The sequence below is a fragment of the Nyctereutes procyonoides genome, unplaced genomic scaffold (assembly GCF_905146905.1).
Source record: "Nyctereutes procyonoides isolate TBG_1078 unplaced genomic scaffold, NYPRO_anot_genome, whole genome shotgun sequence".
NCBI classification, from domain to species: domain Eukaryota; kingdom Metazoa; phylum Chordata; class Mammalia; order Carnivora; family Canidae; genus Nyctereutes; species Nyctereutes procyonoides.
In genome coordinates, this window is record NW_026575146.1 from 3,336,935 (window position 1) to 3,355,465 (window position 18,531).

Here is an 18,531-nt window from a genome sequence, read left to right on the forward strand (position 1 = left end):
ATAGAATAATGGTTATATCTTCAAATGAAGAGTATGGTGGAGTGTAATTTTCTTTATATTTTTCTGTATTGTTAAACATGTTCACATTAGGCTCTTGAGAAACCATGACAATTGTTTTTATAAAAAGGCCATGACCTTACGTACAGCATTTATTCTGAATATGCCCAACAAATACTTAGGTTGAATTAAGCTACTTTGATGATTTCTAAGAGTTAGTTAACATCTGAAAGTATTGCCTATATACAGATTTCGATGGATATATTATAATATATATATGTTTTTGTTATAATATATATTATATTATATATATGTTTTTGTTTAAATCAATCTAGTTGCATATGTACTATCTTTTCTTTGAGATCCCAAATATGCCTCAAACTCAACTTGCCAAAATCATATTTATAACCTCTTTGCCCAAATATGCTTCTCTTCTGGTGCTCTTCATTGGTAAATACTCTCACTGTCCATAGATGCAAGTCAGATGTCTTGGCATCTTCTGATCACTGTTAAGCCTTATTAATTTTTTTCTTATCCATTTTTTCCCATTTCTTCAGGACCATCTTAGTTCAAATCCAAAGTGCCAGTGTCACTTATCTAGATTACTTGTTGTAGCCAACTGATAATGTACTATCCACTCTTGTCACTTCTGAACCATCTCCACATGGCAATTTGAGCTTTTAAAATCCAAATCTCGCCATGAGATGATCCCCAACCACTTTGTTTAAATCCTTTCAGTAGCTCCTACTCTTCTTCAGAAAATAAAACAATAAAAACAATTCCTTATCATGGCCTACAGAATCCTCCATGGTCTGGTCTACGTCCATCTACTCAGCCTCTCAACCTACTGTGTTCTCCCTGGCTCTGTGGATTCTAGTCACACTGGTATCCTTCTGATCTCTTTCTGCCTGATCATCTTTATTAGATTTTGTTTCCTTTACAACAGAGAATTCTTCCCTCCCTCTTTACCTGGCTCATATTAGTATTTCAGATCCTGGCTCAGCTGTCACTTCCTTATATATCTCTATTATGTGATGTCACAGAACAAGACATCTTTTCTGAAGCCTATTAGAGTTTGACTTTTACATTTATTTCATACATTAAAATTATCTTGACCACAGTCTCATATTTGTCTAAGTACTTAATGAATAGAACTTCCCTTTTATGCTGTAAGCTCAAGAAGGTCAGGGACTTTGTCTATTTTTTGCTGTTATACTTCACAAAGAATAAGTGAACCAATAAATGCACCGCAAAGTACTTAAGTAATTTAGAGTCAACACTTCTAAAGAAGCTAAAATGAATAAACAAATATATAAATGGATAATAAAAACAACAAAAGCAGCAGTGGAAGCAGCTACCATTCACTGCATATTTAATACCTGCCAGGTACTGTGCTAAATACTTTGTATACTTTATTATAATTAATCTTAAAACATCTTACTTTAGAGATTAAATAAAAACGTGAATGTAATTTCTTTAATGGACATACAACTCAATGTGGTCAACCTGGTTGTTAGGAAGTGGTATGATTTCGCCTGGAGGGGATATTTGGCAATGCTTAAAAAACAGTTGTGGGAAATATCAGAAAGGGAGACAGAACATAAAGACTCCTAACTCTGGGAAAAGAACTAGGGGTGGTGGAAGGGGAGGAGGGCGGGGGGTGGGGGTAAATGGGTGACGGGCACTGAGGGGGACACTTGACGGGATGAGCACTGGGTGTTATTCTGTATGTTGGTAAATTGAACACCAATAAAAATTAATTTATTAAAAAAAAAAAAGTAGGTATCACAATTGGAGGAGTGTTACTGCCATCTAGTGGGTAGAAGCTAAATATCCTAAGATGCAAGGACAGGTCCCAACGAAAAAGAACTATCCAGCTCTAAATGTTAATGGCGCCAAGATTGAGAAACCCTCCTCTAACATCAAAAGAAAATAGTTTCATTCTTCTGCATGTGGATGTTCAATTTTCCCAGCACCATTTACTGAAGAGACTGTCTTTCTTCCAATGGATCGTCTTTCCTCCTTTATCGAATATTAGTTGACCATAAAGTTCAGGGTCCACTTCTGGGTTCTCTGTTCTGTTCCATTGATTTCTGTGTCTGTTTTTGTGCCAGTACCACACTGTCTTGATGAACCACAGCTTTGTAGTACAACCTGAAATCTGGCATTGTGATGCCCCCAGATATGGTTTTCTTTTTTATTCTTATTTTTATTTATTTATTTTTTTAAATTTATGATAGGCACACAGTGAGAGAGAGAGAGAGGCAGAGACACAGGCAGAGGGAGAAGCAGGCTCCATGCACCGGGAGCCCGACGTGGGATCCGATCCCGGGTCTCCAGGATCGCGCCCTGGGCCGAAGGCAGGCGCCTTTGGTTTTCTTTTTTAAAATTCCCTTGGCTATTCGGGGTCATTTCTGATTCCACACAAATCTTAAAATAATTTGTTCTCTCTGAAGAAAGTCCATGGTATTTTGATAGGGATTGCATTAAACGTGTAAATTGCCCTGGGTAACATTGACATTTTCACAATATTAATTCTGCCAATCCATGAGCATGGAATATTTTTCCATCTCTTTGTGTCTTCCTCAATTTCTTTCAGAAGTGTTCTCTAGTTTTTAGGTTAGTTTTAGGTATAGATCCTTTACCTCTTTGGTTAGGTTTATTCCTAGGTATCTTATGCTTTTGGGTGCAATTTTAAATGGGATTGACTCCTTAATTTCTCTTTCTTCAGTCTCATTGTTAGTGTATAGAAGTGTCATTGATTTCTGGGCATTGATTTTGTATCCTGCCACGCTACCAAATTGCTGTATGAGTTCTAGCAATCTTGGGGTGGAGGCTTTTGGGTTTTCTATGCAGAGTATCATGTCATCGGCGAAGAGGGAGAGTTTGACCACTCTCTTTCACCATACACAAAGATAAACTCAAAATGGATGAAAGATCTAAATGTGGGACAAGATTCCATCAAAATCCTAGAGGAGAACACAGGCAACACCATTTTTAACTCAGCCACAGTAACTTCTTGCAAGATACATCCACGAAGGCAAAAGAAACAAAAGCAAAAATGAACTATTGGGACTTCATCAAGATAAGAAGCTTTTGCACAGCAAAGGATACAGTCAACAAAACTCAAAGACAACCCTACAGAATGGTAGAAGATATTTGCAAATAACATATCAGATAAAGGGCTAGTTTCCAAAATCTATAAAGAACTTATTAAACTCAACAGCAAAGAAACAAACAATCCAATCATGAAATGGGCAAAAGACATGAAGAGAAATCTCACAGAGGAAGACATAGACATGGCCAACACGCACATGAGAAAATGCTCCGCATCACTTGCCATCAGGGAAATACAAATCAAAACCACAATGAGATACCACCTCACACCAGTGAGAATGGGGAAAATTAACAAGGCAGGAAACCACAAATGTTGGAGAGGATGTGGAGAAAAGGGAACCCTCTTACACTGTTGGTGGGAATGTGAACTGGTGCAGCCACTCTGGAAAACTGTGTGGAGGTTCCTCAAAGAGTTAAAAATAGACCTGCCCTACGACCCGGCAAATGTACTGCTGGGGATTTACCCCAAAGATACAGATGCAATGAAATGCCGGGATACCTGCACCCCGATGTTTCCAGCAGCAATGTCCACAATAGCCAAACTGTGGAACGAGCCTCGGTGTCCATCGAAAGATGAATGGATAAAGAAGATGTGGTTTATGTATACAATGGAATATTACTCAGCCATTAGAAATGACAAATACCCACCATTTGCTTCAACGTGGATGGAACTGGAGGGTATTATGCTGAGTGAAGTAAGTCAATCGGAGAAGGACAAACAGTGTATGTTCTCATTCATTTGGGGAATATAAGTAATAGTGAAAGGGAATATAAGGGAAGGGAGAAGAAATGTGTGGGAAATATCAGAAAGGGAGACAGAACATAAAGACTCCTAACTCTGGGAAACGAACTAGGGGTAGTGGAAGGGGAGGAGGGCGGGGGGTGGGGGTGAATGGGTGACGGGCACTGAGGGGGCACTTGACGGGATGAGCACTGGGTGTTATTCTGTATGTTGGTAAAGTGAACACCAATAAAAAATAAATTTATTTAAAAAAAAAGAAAATAAATGAGATTTCCACTTCCAACTACACCATAGTGAATCTGGGCAGTCTAATATTTCTACTACAACAACTACAAAAAGAAGAGATACAATGAAGAATCATAGTGTTAAAGACATCAGAGAATTATGGAAGCAAAGAGGAAAGATAAACTATCAGAAAGTTTAGAGAAGGTCTGTTTCAGGTAACTTGGGCTTGAGGAAACTTTTGGGGCTGATCATCATAATTGTGTAAATAGATTCATGGGAATATATGTAGGTAAAACATTGACAAATTTTATATTTTAAATATTTACAGTTTTATCGTATGTCATTTTTTTAAATTATTTATTTATTTATGATAGTTACACACACACACAGAGAGAGAGAGAGAGGCAGAGACACACAGGCAGAGGGAGAAGCAGGCTTCATGCACCGGGAGCCCGATGTGGGATTCGATCCCGGGTCTCCAGGATCGCGCCCTGGGCCAAAGGCAGGCGCCAAACCGCTGCGCCACCCAGGGATCCCCTCGTATGTCATTTATACCTCAGTAAAGCTGTAGAGACATTTCTCCAAAGACATACAGACTTTGGAAGGCCAACATACACATGAAAAGATGCTAACATCACTTATCATTAGGGAAATGCAAATCAAAACCACAATATCACCTCACACCAGTCAGAATGGCTACAATCAAAACCACAACAAACAACCAGTGTGAGCAAGGATGTGGAGAAAAAGAAAATCTTGTGCACTGTTGGTGGGAATGCAAACTGGGGCAGCCACTGTGGGAAAGAGTCTGGGAGTTCCTCAAAAAATGAAAAATAGAATTATCATATGAGCCAGCAATTCCACTACTGGGTATTTACCCCCCTAAAAAAACAAACACTTATTCAAAAAGCTATATATCCCTGCATTATTGCAGGATTATTTACAACAGCCAAATTATGGAAGCAACTCAAGTGTTCATTGATAGGTGGGTGAATGGATAAAGAAGATGTAATATATACACTAGAATATTACTCAGCTATAAAAAAGAATGAAATCCGGCCACATGCAACAACATGAATGGATCGAGAGGGTATATAATGCTAAGTGAAATAAGTCAGAAAAAGATAAATACTATAGGATTTAACTCCTATGTGTAATTTAAGAAACAAAACAAATGAACAAAGAAAAAAAAAAGATAACAAAACAGACTCTTAAATATAGAGAATAAACTGATAGTTACCAGAGGGGAGGTGGGTGGAGGGATGAGTGAGATGGTAAAGGGGATTAAGAGTACACTTACTGTGATGAACACTGAGCAATGTATATATACAAATACTGAATCACTACACTGTACACCTAAAACTAATATAACACTATATGATAATTATACTGGCATTAAAAAAAATTACTCAAGAATTTGTTACATGGTATAAGTGCTTAAATACCTGTCAATACCTTATGTATCCAAAATAACCTAACCAGGAAACTGAGGAATTACTGTTATATTCTTTCAATGTTAAAATTAGAAAAATGTAACTCTGACAGTCATCTTTTTCTTGTACCCTCTCAGCTAACTTTTGAGCCTAATAAAATCTTATTAACAACTAAACACTTAAAATTTGGGCAATTTCCAAATGTAATAGCAGACCACTAAATTTGGCCTTTTAATTAGCCTGATATTATTGATAAATTATGCAAATATTTAAACACATAGTTAAGATCGTCCTAGAAAACATTTTGCCCCTAAAAATAATTTAAAAGTTAGTTTTTCAGATCATAGCAATGAATACTGATATTTTTATCTTAAAAAATGGTAAGGTAAAAAAAATGGTAAGTTAACTTGTTGAAAACAATGTATGAAAACCTGAATTTCAGTAAATTTTTTTTAAAAAGAAACTTAAGTTTTGAGGATGAACATTTCCCACAGGACTTCAAGAATATCTACATTTTATAACTACATTTTATTTATTTTTTTTTTTTTATTTTTTTTTTTTTTATTTATTTATGATAGTCACAGAGAGAGAGAGGCAGAGACACAGGCAGAGGGAGAAGAGCAGGCTCCATGCACCGGGAGCCTGACGTGGGATTCGATCCCGGGGCTCCAGGATCGCGCCCTGGGCCAAAGGCAGGCGCCAAACCGCTGCGCCACCCAGGGATCCCTATAACTACATTTTAATAACAGCTTTTCTGAAAATTTATTATGTAAAACAACATTTAATACAACTTCTAGTTTTAAATATTCACAACTTGAATGAAATTTGTAATGCAACGTCTGTTTTACAGAAAAAGTTAAGTTATATGGATGAGATGAATGTAGAGGCAAGAGTTACAATGTGCATGTGGGAGTGGAGGAGAACCTGACACAATCTAAATGCCCAAGAGGAACAGTTGAAGGAATAATGGTCTAAGTGTATGAGGCGATATTAAAAAGCTATGAACTTTTATAACTCTTACAATTAATAAAATTGTGATCCCACTCTTTATGGATCAGCCAATGAAAATCATGATCCTTATTTTTGTAGATAGAGCCAATTGAAATTAATTCCTTTTCCCTCTCCTCTCTCTCATTAGGCTCTCTCTGTTTTGTACTTACTGCTTTGGAACTCTGACTTCAATTTAGACCTGCATCTTTAGACCTGCTGAGGAGGGCACAATGACTGTTTGACTTATGACTATGGGACTACTCATGGTGTATCTGTCCTCATAGATAAAACAAAAACCCCTCAATTTCATTTAAAAAGATAAATGCTTGAGGCCACTAGGAATTAAATATAAATATATGTACATCACTTAAGTAAGGATTTTAACAAAGTTAAACATATATTTTCTTCAAAAAAAGCAAGCTTTAAAAATACATGCCAAATGTGAGGAAAGCACACATTACCCTCCAATCCTCTTTGCACTGGAGTGCCACTGATGCACCAGCGATTAATCCCACTCAAGCGCTGAGCCATTTCTGCAGCCTAATGAGAGAGAAATATGAAATAAAAAAGAAAAGAAAAAAAAGACGGCAAATCAGGAATATGCTTACTTCTGAGAACAGTCCATGAAAAGCTATGCTTCAGGTCAGACATATTCACTCTTATTTAACAGCTATCACACTCAAAGTTAAATGTCAAAATGAATGGGTCATCTTCTAGCAGTGGCTCCCATTAGTAGCAAGCTGCCATGTGCCCTCCTCAAAAGAGGAAGAGTAGTTCAAGTTTGTGTAGAATGAAAAGCCTCCCTGAATGACCGATACATCCCCTAAGACACTCCATTCTTCAGATGTGGACTAATGTACTAATAGATACCATTCATAAATTGAGTTTAGGTTACAAACTGGCCAAAGAAGACAGAATAAAGATATATGATGAACAAAAGCTGAATCAATACTCTGCATTCTAAAGTAGCATGGTCTGTTATGATATGGTCTCTCTGATAAAAAATTGCCGGTTAACTTTGGTCCAAAACTATCAGGCCCTATATGATAAGCTTTCCACTTAGCAGAAATGCTTAGAAAAGTCCCTAAACAGAGTTTACTTTCATCTGCACCACACATAAACTGCCATCTTATTGAAATACACATAGGCTCTGCATATAAAGCAATAATTCACCTAGTACCAAAATAATTCCTAAGGGTTATGAAGTTCATGGAACAACAGAAAAGCATATGTATTGTGTTTAATAGCAAATTTTTTGCCAATATCAGTATTGTGGGCTAATTACACTTAAATTATTAAATTTTTTATGGACAGTTTCCCCAATCTCTTCTTTTTTCTTCCCCAGTGCTCATAAGATTCTGCAGAAATGCTCACTTTCACAGCAGGACATTCAACCATCTGGGCTTCATCAAGGCAGATCCTCCACCACTCCACAGCTACTAGGGGGCTGGGAATGGCCATATAGCGCTTCTGGTTCCGTAAGCGACGTCCATCCTCACTATTGCTGTGTGGGATATCTACATAGTTTAGTTCTGAACGAAGGACATCATAGGTAATGATAACTATATCCTGTTCAGCCAAAAAATGAGGTTGTAAAAAACCATCTTTCTTCACTCCTTGGTATACCTAGGAAATAATCACCACAGATAGAATTATTGCAGAAAGGCTCATTAAAGATAACTAAAATATTCATTCCTTTATATCTTTACTGAGCTCTATTTGTTTAGTACCAGACACGCTATGAGATATATTCTCAACATGCCTAGAGAAAGATACATTTTAGGGTGGAAGACCAATGACATAAGCAATGTGAAAGGAAATGTAACAGAAGTAAAAGTGGTAGCACAGTGGAAAGACCAATGTTGGAGCTGAGAAGGTAAGTTCAGAGAGGAGTGAAAATTTGAGGTGGATCTTGAAGAACACTTAGGAGTTCTCCCAAGGGGAACAAGAAGAAAAAGGTAGGTAGTGCAAAAGCACAAAGGTATGAAGAAGTAGAACAGTAAGAGCTATAATTTACTGAATATCTTTTATATTTTGGACACCATGCTAAGCTTTAACTCTTATCTTCAATAACAATCTTGTTCATAGTTGTTATTACTCCTATCCTACACATATGAAACATCAAGTTTCTTGCTCAAAACTAGCAGAGTCTAGATTCAAAGCAAGGGCTATCTACCTTACAAAACAGAGCTCCTCAATGGCACAGATGGGTGTTTTACTTACTACTATATTCTTTTTCCATGTCTATAAGCAGTAGCTGAAATATCGAAAACCTTAAGTAACATTTGTGTGGAAAGAACAAAGGGAGCGAAGAATACTAACATAAAAAACTCAAAACTTGGGCAGCCTGGGTGGCTCAGTGGTTTAGTACCTGCTTTCGGCCCAGGGCGTGATCCTGGAGACCCGGGATCGAGTCCCACATCGGGCTCCCTGCATGGACTCTGCTTCTCCCTCTGCCTGTGTCTCTGCCCCCCCCCCCTCTCTCTCGATGTGTCTCATGAATAAATAAATAAAAATCTTAAAAAAAAAAACACCCTCAAAACTCAACAAAATGGGTTTAGAGGAAACATATCTCAACATAGTAAAGACCATATATGACAACACAAGCTAACATCATACTCAATGGTGAAAAACTGAAAGCTTTCCCTCTAGGGTCAAGAGTACGACAAGGGTATCTGTTTTCATCACTTTTATTCAACATAGTCCTGAAAGTCCTAGCTGCAGCAATCAGATGAGAAAAAGAAATAAAAGGCACCCAAAATGGTCCAAATTATTAAGAAGGGAGTTTAACTGTCACTATTATCAGATGGCATAATTGTATATATATATATAGAAAACCCTAAAGATTCCACCTAAAAACTATCGGAACCAATTAATGAATTTGGTAAAGTTACAGGATACAAAATTAATATACAGAGATCTGTTGTACTTCTATACACTAATAATTAGGAAATTAGGAAAAGATCCTAATTAGGAAAGAGAAATTAGGAAAATGATCACTTTCACAATTATATCACAAAGAAAAAAATACTAGAAATAATTTTAACCAAGAAGGTGAAATACCTATTATCTGAAAACTGTAAGACACTGAAGACAAAAACTGAAGATGAAACACACAAACGGAAAGATAAACCATGCTTATGCATTAAAAAAATTAATATTGTTAAAATATCCATAGTACCCAAAGCAATCTACAGATTCAGTGCAATCCCTATCAGAATAGCAATAGCATTTTTTCACAGAACTAGAACAAATAATCCTCAAAACTGGTATGGAACCATAGAAAGCCTTGAATAGTCAAAGCAATCCTGCAAGAGCTGAAGGTATCACAATCCTCGACTTCGAGATATACTGGAGAGCTGTAGTAATCAAGAGTATGGTACTGGCACAAAAAGAAATACAAAGAGCAATGGAACAAGACAGCCCAGAAATAAACCCATACTTATATGGTTAGTTTATCTATGATAGAAGGGCAAGAATATACAATGGAGAAAAGATAGTATCTTCAATAAATGGGTGCTGGGAAAACTGGACAGCTACACGCAAACAAATAAAAGCGATCCACTTTCTTATACCATATAAAAATTAACTCAAAATGGAATAAAAATCTAAATGTGAGAGTTGAAACCATAAAACTCCTAAAAGAAAACACTGGCAGTCACCTCTTAGAAGTTGGCCTGGCAACTTCAGGCAAGGGAAACAAAAACTAAAGTAAACTACTGACACTGAAGCAAAATAGAAACCTTACACACAGCAAAGATCACCATCAAAAAAAAAAGGCAGGGCAGCCCAGGTGGCTCAGCGGTTTAGCGCTGCTTTCAGTCCAGGGCCTGATTCTGGAGACCCGGGATCGAGTCCCATGTTGGGCTCCCTGCGTGGAGCCTGCTTCTCCCTCTGCTTGTGTCTCTGCCTCTCTCTCTCTCTCTCTGTCTCTCTCGTGAATAAATATTAAAAAAAAAAAGACCAAAAAGGCAATCCAGTGAATGGGAAAGATATTTGCAAGTGATATATCCATTAAGGAGTTAATAGACAAAATATATAAAGAACTTATATAGCTTGACATAAAAAAAAATATGATTAAAAAATGGGCAGAGGATCTGAACAGACATTTCTCCAAAGAAGATATACAGATGGCCAACAGACACATAAAAAAGATGCTCGACATCACTAAACAGAAATGCAAATCAAACAACGAGGTATCACCTCACACTGGTCAGAATGGCTAGTATCAAAAAGATAAGAACTAACAAGCATTGGTGAAGATATGGAGAAGAGGAAATTCTCTAGTGCACTGTGGGTGGGAATGTAAACTGCTGCAACCACTGTAGAAAATAGTTTGAAAGTTCCCACCAAAATTAAAAAAGAGAAATACTGGGCAGCCTGGGTGGCTTAGCAGTTTAGTGCCGCCTTCAGCCCCGTGCGGGATCCTGGAGACCTGGGATCGAGTCCTGTGTCGGGCTCCCTGCATGGAGCCTACTTCTCCCTCTGCCTCTCTCTGTGTCTCATGAATAAATAAATAAAATCTTTAAAGCAAACCCAGAAATATTATATACTATATGATCCAGTAATTCCAGTATTTACCCAAAGAAAATGAAAACACTAATTTGTTTTTTTTTGTTTTTTTTTTTAATTTTTTTTTAAATTATTTATTTACGATAGTCATACAGAGAGAGAGAGAGAGAGAGAGGCAGAGACACAGGCAGAGGGAGAAGCAGGCTCCATGCACCGGGAGCCTGACGTGGGATTCGATCCCGGGTCTCCAGGATCGCGCCCTGGGCCAAAGGCAGGCGCCAAACCGCTGCGCCACCCAGGGATCCCGAAAACACTAATTTGAAAATATAGTCACCCCTAGGTTTATTGCAGTATTATTTACAATAGCCAAGTTATGGAAGCAACCTGTGTTCACTGACAGATGGACAGATAAAAAAGATATGGTGTATAAAAATATACAGTTGAATATTAGTTATAAAAAAGAGTAAGATCTTTCCATTTGTGACAATATGAGCCTCGAGGTATTAGGCCTGATGAAGTAAGTCAGAGAAAGAAAGATAAACCCATATTTCATTTATATGGGGAACCCTAAAAAAACAAATGAATAAACATAAAGTATAAATAGCGAGAACAAACTGGTGGTTAGCAGAGCAGAGGGAATTGAGGGGGTGGGTGAAATAGGTGAACGGAATTAAGAAGTACAGAGTTCTAGTCCTTTTTTTTTTAAGGTTTTTTTTATGATTTATTTATTCATGAGAGAGAGAGAGAGAGAGAGAGAGAAACAGAGAGAGAGGCACAGACACAGGCAGAGGAAGAAGCATGCTCCATTGAATGCAGGGAGCCTGACATGGGACTCGATCCCGGGTCTCCAGGACCACACCCTGGGTTGAAGGCAGTGCTGAACAGCTGAGCCACCCAGGCTGCCCCAGAGTTCTAGTTCTAAGATATATAAGTCACCAGGATGAAAAATACAGTATAGGTAATATAATCAATAATACTGTAATAACATTGCATGGTGACAGATAACTACACTTATCATGTTGAGTATAGCTTAACATACAGAATTGTCAATTCACTGTTACATACTTAAAATTAATAGAACACTGTATGTCAATTATACTTCAATAAAAAAAGAAATACTAACATTAGTAAATTACAATGTACTATGTACCAGCACTTTTTATCAAATCATTTAATCTTCAAAGTATGTGAGGGTATACTATTTTTAGAACTTAGCACAATTCTTAGTATATTGTAGGTGCTCAATAACTGTTGAATGAGTAAATTCTTATTTTACAGATACGGTGAGGCTTCAGAGGATGATTCTGGAGCTAAGAGGTAGAGATCAGACAAGTAGCTACTGTTAACACAATGGTGCCTTTGGACTGCATTTCTGTCTGAGAGTATAAATGCATATATGAAGTCTTTTTTGTTTACATGATGAATTTTTTCAAAAGCTTTCACATCTTTTCACTCAAAGTGCCTGATGTCAGACAAGAATATAGAATCCACTCTTTCATTTCATTTTCATTTCTTGTTTTCCTTTTCAAGTTCTGACTTCATATTATCTCATTAAGTTAATTTTTGGGATAAAGAACAAAGTGACAAAGATTATGAAACTTATCACAAGGAAGCAAAAACTAACATTTTCCTATCCCTTTCAAGAGCCCAAACTGCCTTACCAAGACTCGAAGAGATGATGACCTCACATGCCTGTTGATTTCATCCACCCACTGATGACAGATGGAACTGGGTGAGATGATCAGAGTTGCTCTTGTTGATACTGGCTCCATTGCAACAAGACAGTGGGGACAGTAAAAAGGTTTAATCTTCAGATTCTTCTCTTCATAATTCACACATTTTGCATGTTGCCACAGGTGGCATTTCAGGCACTGAACACGAGGTTTACGGTCTGCCTGGTCAAGTTCACCACATATGCATTCAAAGCGATAATCAGAGGAATTACAGGGACTCAAGATAGTAGATTGCGGCACATCACCATCAGCAGGGTTTAGAGATTCAGCTTGGTCCTCAGCTGCATGTTCTTGCTTGCCTTCAAAGATACATGCACTTTTAGATGTGGCAACATCAGTAATTCCAGATTCATTGGTAGCTGGATAGTGATCTTGTGAACTGAGACTGATGTTAGGCTGACCTTTTCCCTTTTTTGTGGATGTAACAGGCTTTTTCCTGAATTTACTACGATTTCTCCGAGCCTTATAATAATAATAGTAAGGATCATCATCATCATCAGATGTGTTTGACGGCAAGTATTCAGAATCTGTGTCTTTGCTCCCTGATTTTCTGGATTCTTTCTGAATTTTCCTTGGACTCCCTACTGCCTAAGGAAAATATTATTTAATTAATTGATTTCAACATGATTACATTTCTGAAATTATATTCCCAACCTTACTTATAAGTTTTCCATAAAAGCCCAATAGTCTTTCTTTGCTACCATTTTCCCAGAGGAGAATCATTCCTGATCAGTGGCTTTCAATATGCCCTCTGTAGTCTCTAGGTCTAAAAAAGGGAGGCTCCATTATGGTAAAGTAAAATTTGAAGACAATAAAAATTAGAAAGGTAGTATATTGAAATTAACCTCTTATAATTTATAATTTGTCTAAACCGATAAAAGACTGTAGTTTTTATAATACATAAATAGACAAACTAGGATCATTATAAACATACCAAGCACTAAGACATAGCATTTAAAGAAAGTGAAAATTAATCTACTAGTTACTACAATTAGCAAATAAATTCCTTTTTTCTCCTTTCTACCGGTGTCCCTTCCTGAAATTATTTACTGAATGCCAATTCTGTGCCAGGTATAGTGCTAGATGCTGGGGATACAAATATGAGAAATACTTAACTCGTGGTCTCCAAAGGGGTCAATTGGAAATGGGAGAATAATAACAAGTGAAACGATGGTATAGGAATGTGTAAGAGGGTATGTAACAGAGGGGCTGTGACGGAGAGGTAGGCGCTAGCAATAGCGCCCTAGAAGTGATATAAGAACTGAGATTGGGGAATCCCTGGATGGCTCAGCGGTTTAGTGCCGCCTTCAGCCCAGGGTGTGATCCTGGAGTCCCGGGATCGAGTCCCACGTCAGGCTCCCTGCATGGAGCCAGCTTCTCCCTCTGCCTGTGTCTCTGCCTCTCAGTCTCTCTCTCTCTCTCTCTCGAATACATAAAATCTTAAAAAAAAAAAAAAAGAACTGAGATTGAACAGAGAAGTTGGAACACTTAAAATTAAATGAATGGTTTTAATTGAAGATTTTCCTTTTGAGATGCCTGGGTGGCTCAGCGGTTGAGCATCTGCCTTTGGCTCAGGGTGTAATCCCAGTTCAAGAATTGAGTCATGCATTGGGCTCCTTGCAGGGAGCCTGCTTCTCCCTCTGCCTGTGTCACTGCCTCTCTCTCTGTGTCTCTCATGAATAACTAAATAAATACAATCTTAAAAATAAAAAAAAAAAAAAAAAGAAAAAGATTTTTCTTTCCTGGTGACAAATGGATTACTAGAGCACAGAAAATCTTTGTAGCATTCTAATCTAGAGAGGGAAAATGCTGGAGTCTCCCTACTCCAGAAAGTGAACTTTTTAATCTGCCATTTCTTTCACAGTAGACAAGCTCGTTGTCCAAAACTTTGACTTATTGTATTAGTCTTTATCTGATTTATTTATTTAAAGTTAGTTTACTGAGCAGCCCGGGTGGCTCAGTGGTTTAGCACCTGCCTTCAGCCCAGGGCCTGAACCTGGAGACCCAGGATTGAGTCCCACATCAGGCTCCCTGCATGGAGCCTGCTTCTCCCTCTGCCTGTGCCTCTGCCTCTCTCTCTGTCTCTCTCATGAATAAATAAAATATTAAAAAAATAAAGTTAGTTTATTCATTCATTTATTTATGGTAATCTCTATAACCAATGCTCACGCTATTCTGATTGATTCATTCAAGCCCCCTTTACCTGATTTAATAGCTATGTAACCAATTTTTTAAATGCAAATTTGAAATTAAGAGCCCAAAAAGCAATTTTATAACAAAATGTAAAAATTTCCTAAGATGATATGAGAAAAATAAGAATTTATACAAAAAACTGAAAATGTATATAAAGAGCTAAGCAAATGTAAGGTATCTAATATTTTTAAACTACAGATGTTTTTAACTGCTGACAAAAGCATGATGAGGATAGAGCTGCTTAACTTATTTTTTTTTCTCTTTAAAAAATATATTCTTTAGAGTTATTTTAAACTCTATAATATGCTTAACCCACTAATATAATTCATCCAGTAAATATTTATTGGGTATTTGCTATGTGCCAAGCACTCTTCTCTGGGCTTAGTAAACAAAATAATATTTCTACTCTGGTGAAACTTATATTCAGGAAGTAGAAAAGATAAGTCATAGCCATATGTGATTAGTTTGTTTTTTACCTTTAGTGTCTAAGAGCCTCAGTATCAAATGGGATCTATTCAATGCCTTCTATAAGGCATCACATACAGCAACTTAACAAATGTTCTGTTACCTGCTTTTTTGTTTTATCATATATATCCTCTTCCTTGTAATTCTTCCCCAATGTAAAAGTTCCAGAAAAACCATGGCCTTTGATCTGTTTCACAAGACCTTCAAAAATTAAACATTTCAGCATCCGTTTCAGAAGACTCCTGTTCCGCTGAACATCATATCTATATATAGAACTGACATATTTATAGATGGAAAGGATGGAAACTCCTTTTTTTCCATTCATTTCTTTCACAGCTGTCAGGATCATCACACGTGTAGCTATATGCAAAAGGATATGCTAGCTCAGTCAAAATAATTAAAATCAAAAAAACAGAACACAGTTAAATGCATTGAGAACTAAGTTGAGAAAATATAAAGCAAAGATTTATTGGAGATATATTGCTTGTGTATCATCATTTTGAAGAATATGTAATAAGTTTATCTCAACACATTAATAAATTATTATAGAAATAAGGAAGAATTATTCTTTAATTTGTTAACCTTAGAAAGCAACTATCATTTAAAATTGTATTTTAAAAAACCTCTCACAATTATCTATATATATGCTACCTAAGGGAAATATTCATTTGCTAGAAGAATTTGAAGTAACTATGACTGAGAATAAACAAAACCTGGATTAAACTGTAAGATTAAGAAATTCAAATATAAAAGACTGAATAAGAACTATCTAGACTAAAAAAAAATCAATCAAATGAAAGAATAAATCTTTACTTTTGTTAAGACTTGTAATTGACTCCATTTATACAAAGTATAAATGACTATGAAAACAATTCATAACAATTACAATATAGCTCTATACAAGGAATGAAAGAACTATCACAAAGATGACTGTAAAAAAGGTATTTTCTTTAAAGATTTCATACTTACGGGGGCACTGAACTTTTTCTTTTGGTTCAAATTCCATATTCTGGGTTTCTGTGTTTTTTACTTTTCCTCCAGAATAATGTGATGGAATGAAATAATTCACCACTTTTCCCTGATATAAACAACATTCAGTAGTCACACAGTGCTTTGTTTTCAGTAATTGGGATTGCTTATTAAAATTAACCCTCCTTCTACTAAGGAGATGCAAGAGAGTTGTAAAAAATGATGAAAGAGCTAGAATGCTATTCATACATACAAACCTTTTTTTTTTTTTTTAATATCTCAGGGCTTACTGCTGGCCATCACTTTTAAAAACTGTTATATTATCTTAAATTACCCAAATGTTAAGTGTAGAACTTCTAAAATTACCTTTTAAAGGCTTGTTTAAGTATGGAATTAATATAGAAGTTACTGACAATTAAAACTATATATTCTAACATTTTTCTTTTTTACAATTAAATAGATATTTTCTATTCCATACTCAAATCTATAAAGTTAACTTTAACTTTGCAAATCTGACCTTATCAGAAGATCACATTATCATTAAAGTTGTGAGCACCATGGGCCCTACAAGTAATCAATTATGTCCTTAACTAGAGTGTTGATTTTAGATCTGGTTATTTGAAATTATGAGCTACATTTGTCTCGGGGCACCCTCATAAACTCTAAAATTTATATTTTTAAACACAATTATATATTTTGGAATGAGGACTTAAGAGTTTGATTCATTTAGCAATCTATTAATCAATCATTAGATTCTATGATTTACATATCTGAGATCTGTACAATTAAAAAAAAATCACTCAAAAATATTTAGTGGTAATATGGAAGCTTGTAGTACTGGCAAAATATTCAATGAACTCACAGTACTTTCCTAAGAGAGCTTATCTCCTTCCTAGTTGGCCAATACCACTTACAAAAACCCTGCCAGGTCACAAACATCCTATTATCTGTGCCCACTTGAAGTTAACTATTAACTTATAAAAATCATTAGCCTCAAAGTAAACTGAAAGTGCTGGCTTAAGTGCCAAGCAAATGTTCGCCATATGATGCTCTTTGAGAACATATGTCCCCTGCTTTCTCAGCACTACAGTACTCCTCCTACCTCAGGAAGAGTGAGAGCATCTTGTTTGACATCTTGTCGAGTATGTGTCAGAATCAGAGCCAAAACCTCCACTGTCTTTCCGAGACCCATCTCATCTGCTAAGATTCCACCAAGCAACTGTGGCCCAGCATTTGGGTAATCACGGATGATGCTAAAGGAAAAAACAAGAAAAACATATCACAGGAATCTAAGTAAAAATTACACTATTCCTAAGAAAACTGGAAGAAATCCATAAAAGTCTAAGTTTTCTTTAAAATATATCTTAGGGTGAAGCAATCTGAAACCCTAGGTCAAAAATAAAGAACTGTGGTAATCAAAAAACTACCCGAGCTGACAACTAAGTCTGTAGAAACAGGAGTGGTACTGGTAAATGCCCATCATTTTTTTCTCCTATAAATAACAGGAAACATGTCTGCTTTCTTTTGTGTCTGTGAATAAAAAAAGAGGCCAATATCTACTGATTCACCCATTATGTTATTATATTTAATGATTCCTAAGGCTTTTTTTTTTAATTTTTTAATTTTTATTTTTTCCTAAGGCTTTTATAATAGAAATTAATAATGAAAATATAAAAATTGGTCCGTAAGATGACATTTTCACCTAAAATTATCATCTTTTTGAACGTCAATAACTAAGCATCTTAAGTCTATTATATATAGCATTCATTTACTGAAAAATGAAAATTACTATTAATTTCTATTTGTTCTACTTCTAAAAAAGGTAAAGATATGAAGTCTAACAGGACTTTAACTTAGTATTCCTTCTTAAAGTTATTTTCAAAACTAAAGACATATACTACCAATCTCAAATAGATTTTCATAATATTTATTTTTAATACCAAGCACAAGAAATTTGTCTTACCAGCCTGTATATGGATTGTAGTAGAGTTTCAAATCCTCAGGTGTAACAATCTCACGCCATAAGAAGTGCAAGGCATTTTCTAAAGAAAAATATAACCATGAGAAAAGTTTCTGTTTGTCTTCCCTTCTGCTAATCACATTGAAATAAAAATAAGTTAGCAGTCAGGACACCCTGGAAAGTCACATACACCTG

The 18,531-nt window shown here is 36.2% G+C and overlaps 1 protein-coding gene across 2 annotated transcripts in view; it reads right to left on the reverse strand.

Moving 5' to 3' along the window:
- Positions 1–18,531, reverse strand: part of SHPRH (SNF2 histone linker PHD RING helicase) — a 97,104-nt gene that overhangs the window by 62,529 nt on the left and 16,044 nt on the right. For both annotated transcript variants that reach the window (XM_055310135.1, XM_055310136.1), the window contains exons 5-11: positions 18,340–18,418; positions 17,479–17,629; positions 16,377–16,485; positions 15,511–15,767; positions 12,678–13,337; positions 7,879–8,130; positions 6,966–7,044 (exon numbers count right to left, since the gene is read on the reverse strand). In XM_055310135.1, the coding sequence (XP_055166110.1) occupies positions 6,966–7,044; positions 7,879–8,130; positions 12,678–13,337; positions 15,511–15,767; positions 16,377–16,485; positions 17,479–17,629; positions 18,340–18,418 (1,587 nt within the window). The remainder of the gene's footprint in view (positions 1–6,965; positions 7,045–7,878; positions 8,131–12,677; positions 13,338–15,510; positions 15,768–16,376; positions 16,486–17,478; positions 17,630–18,339; positions 18,419–18,531) is intronic.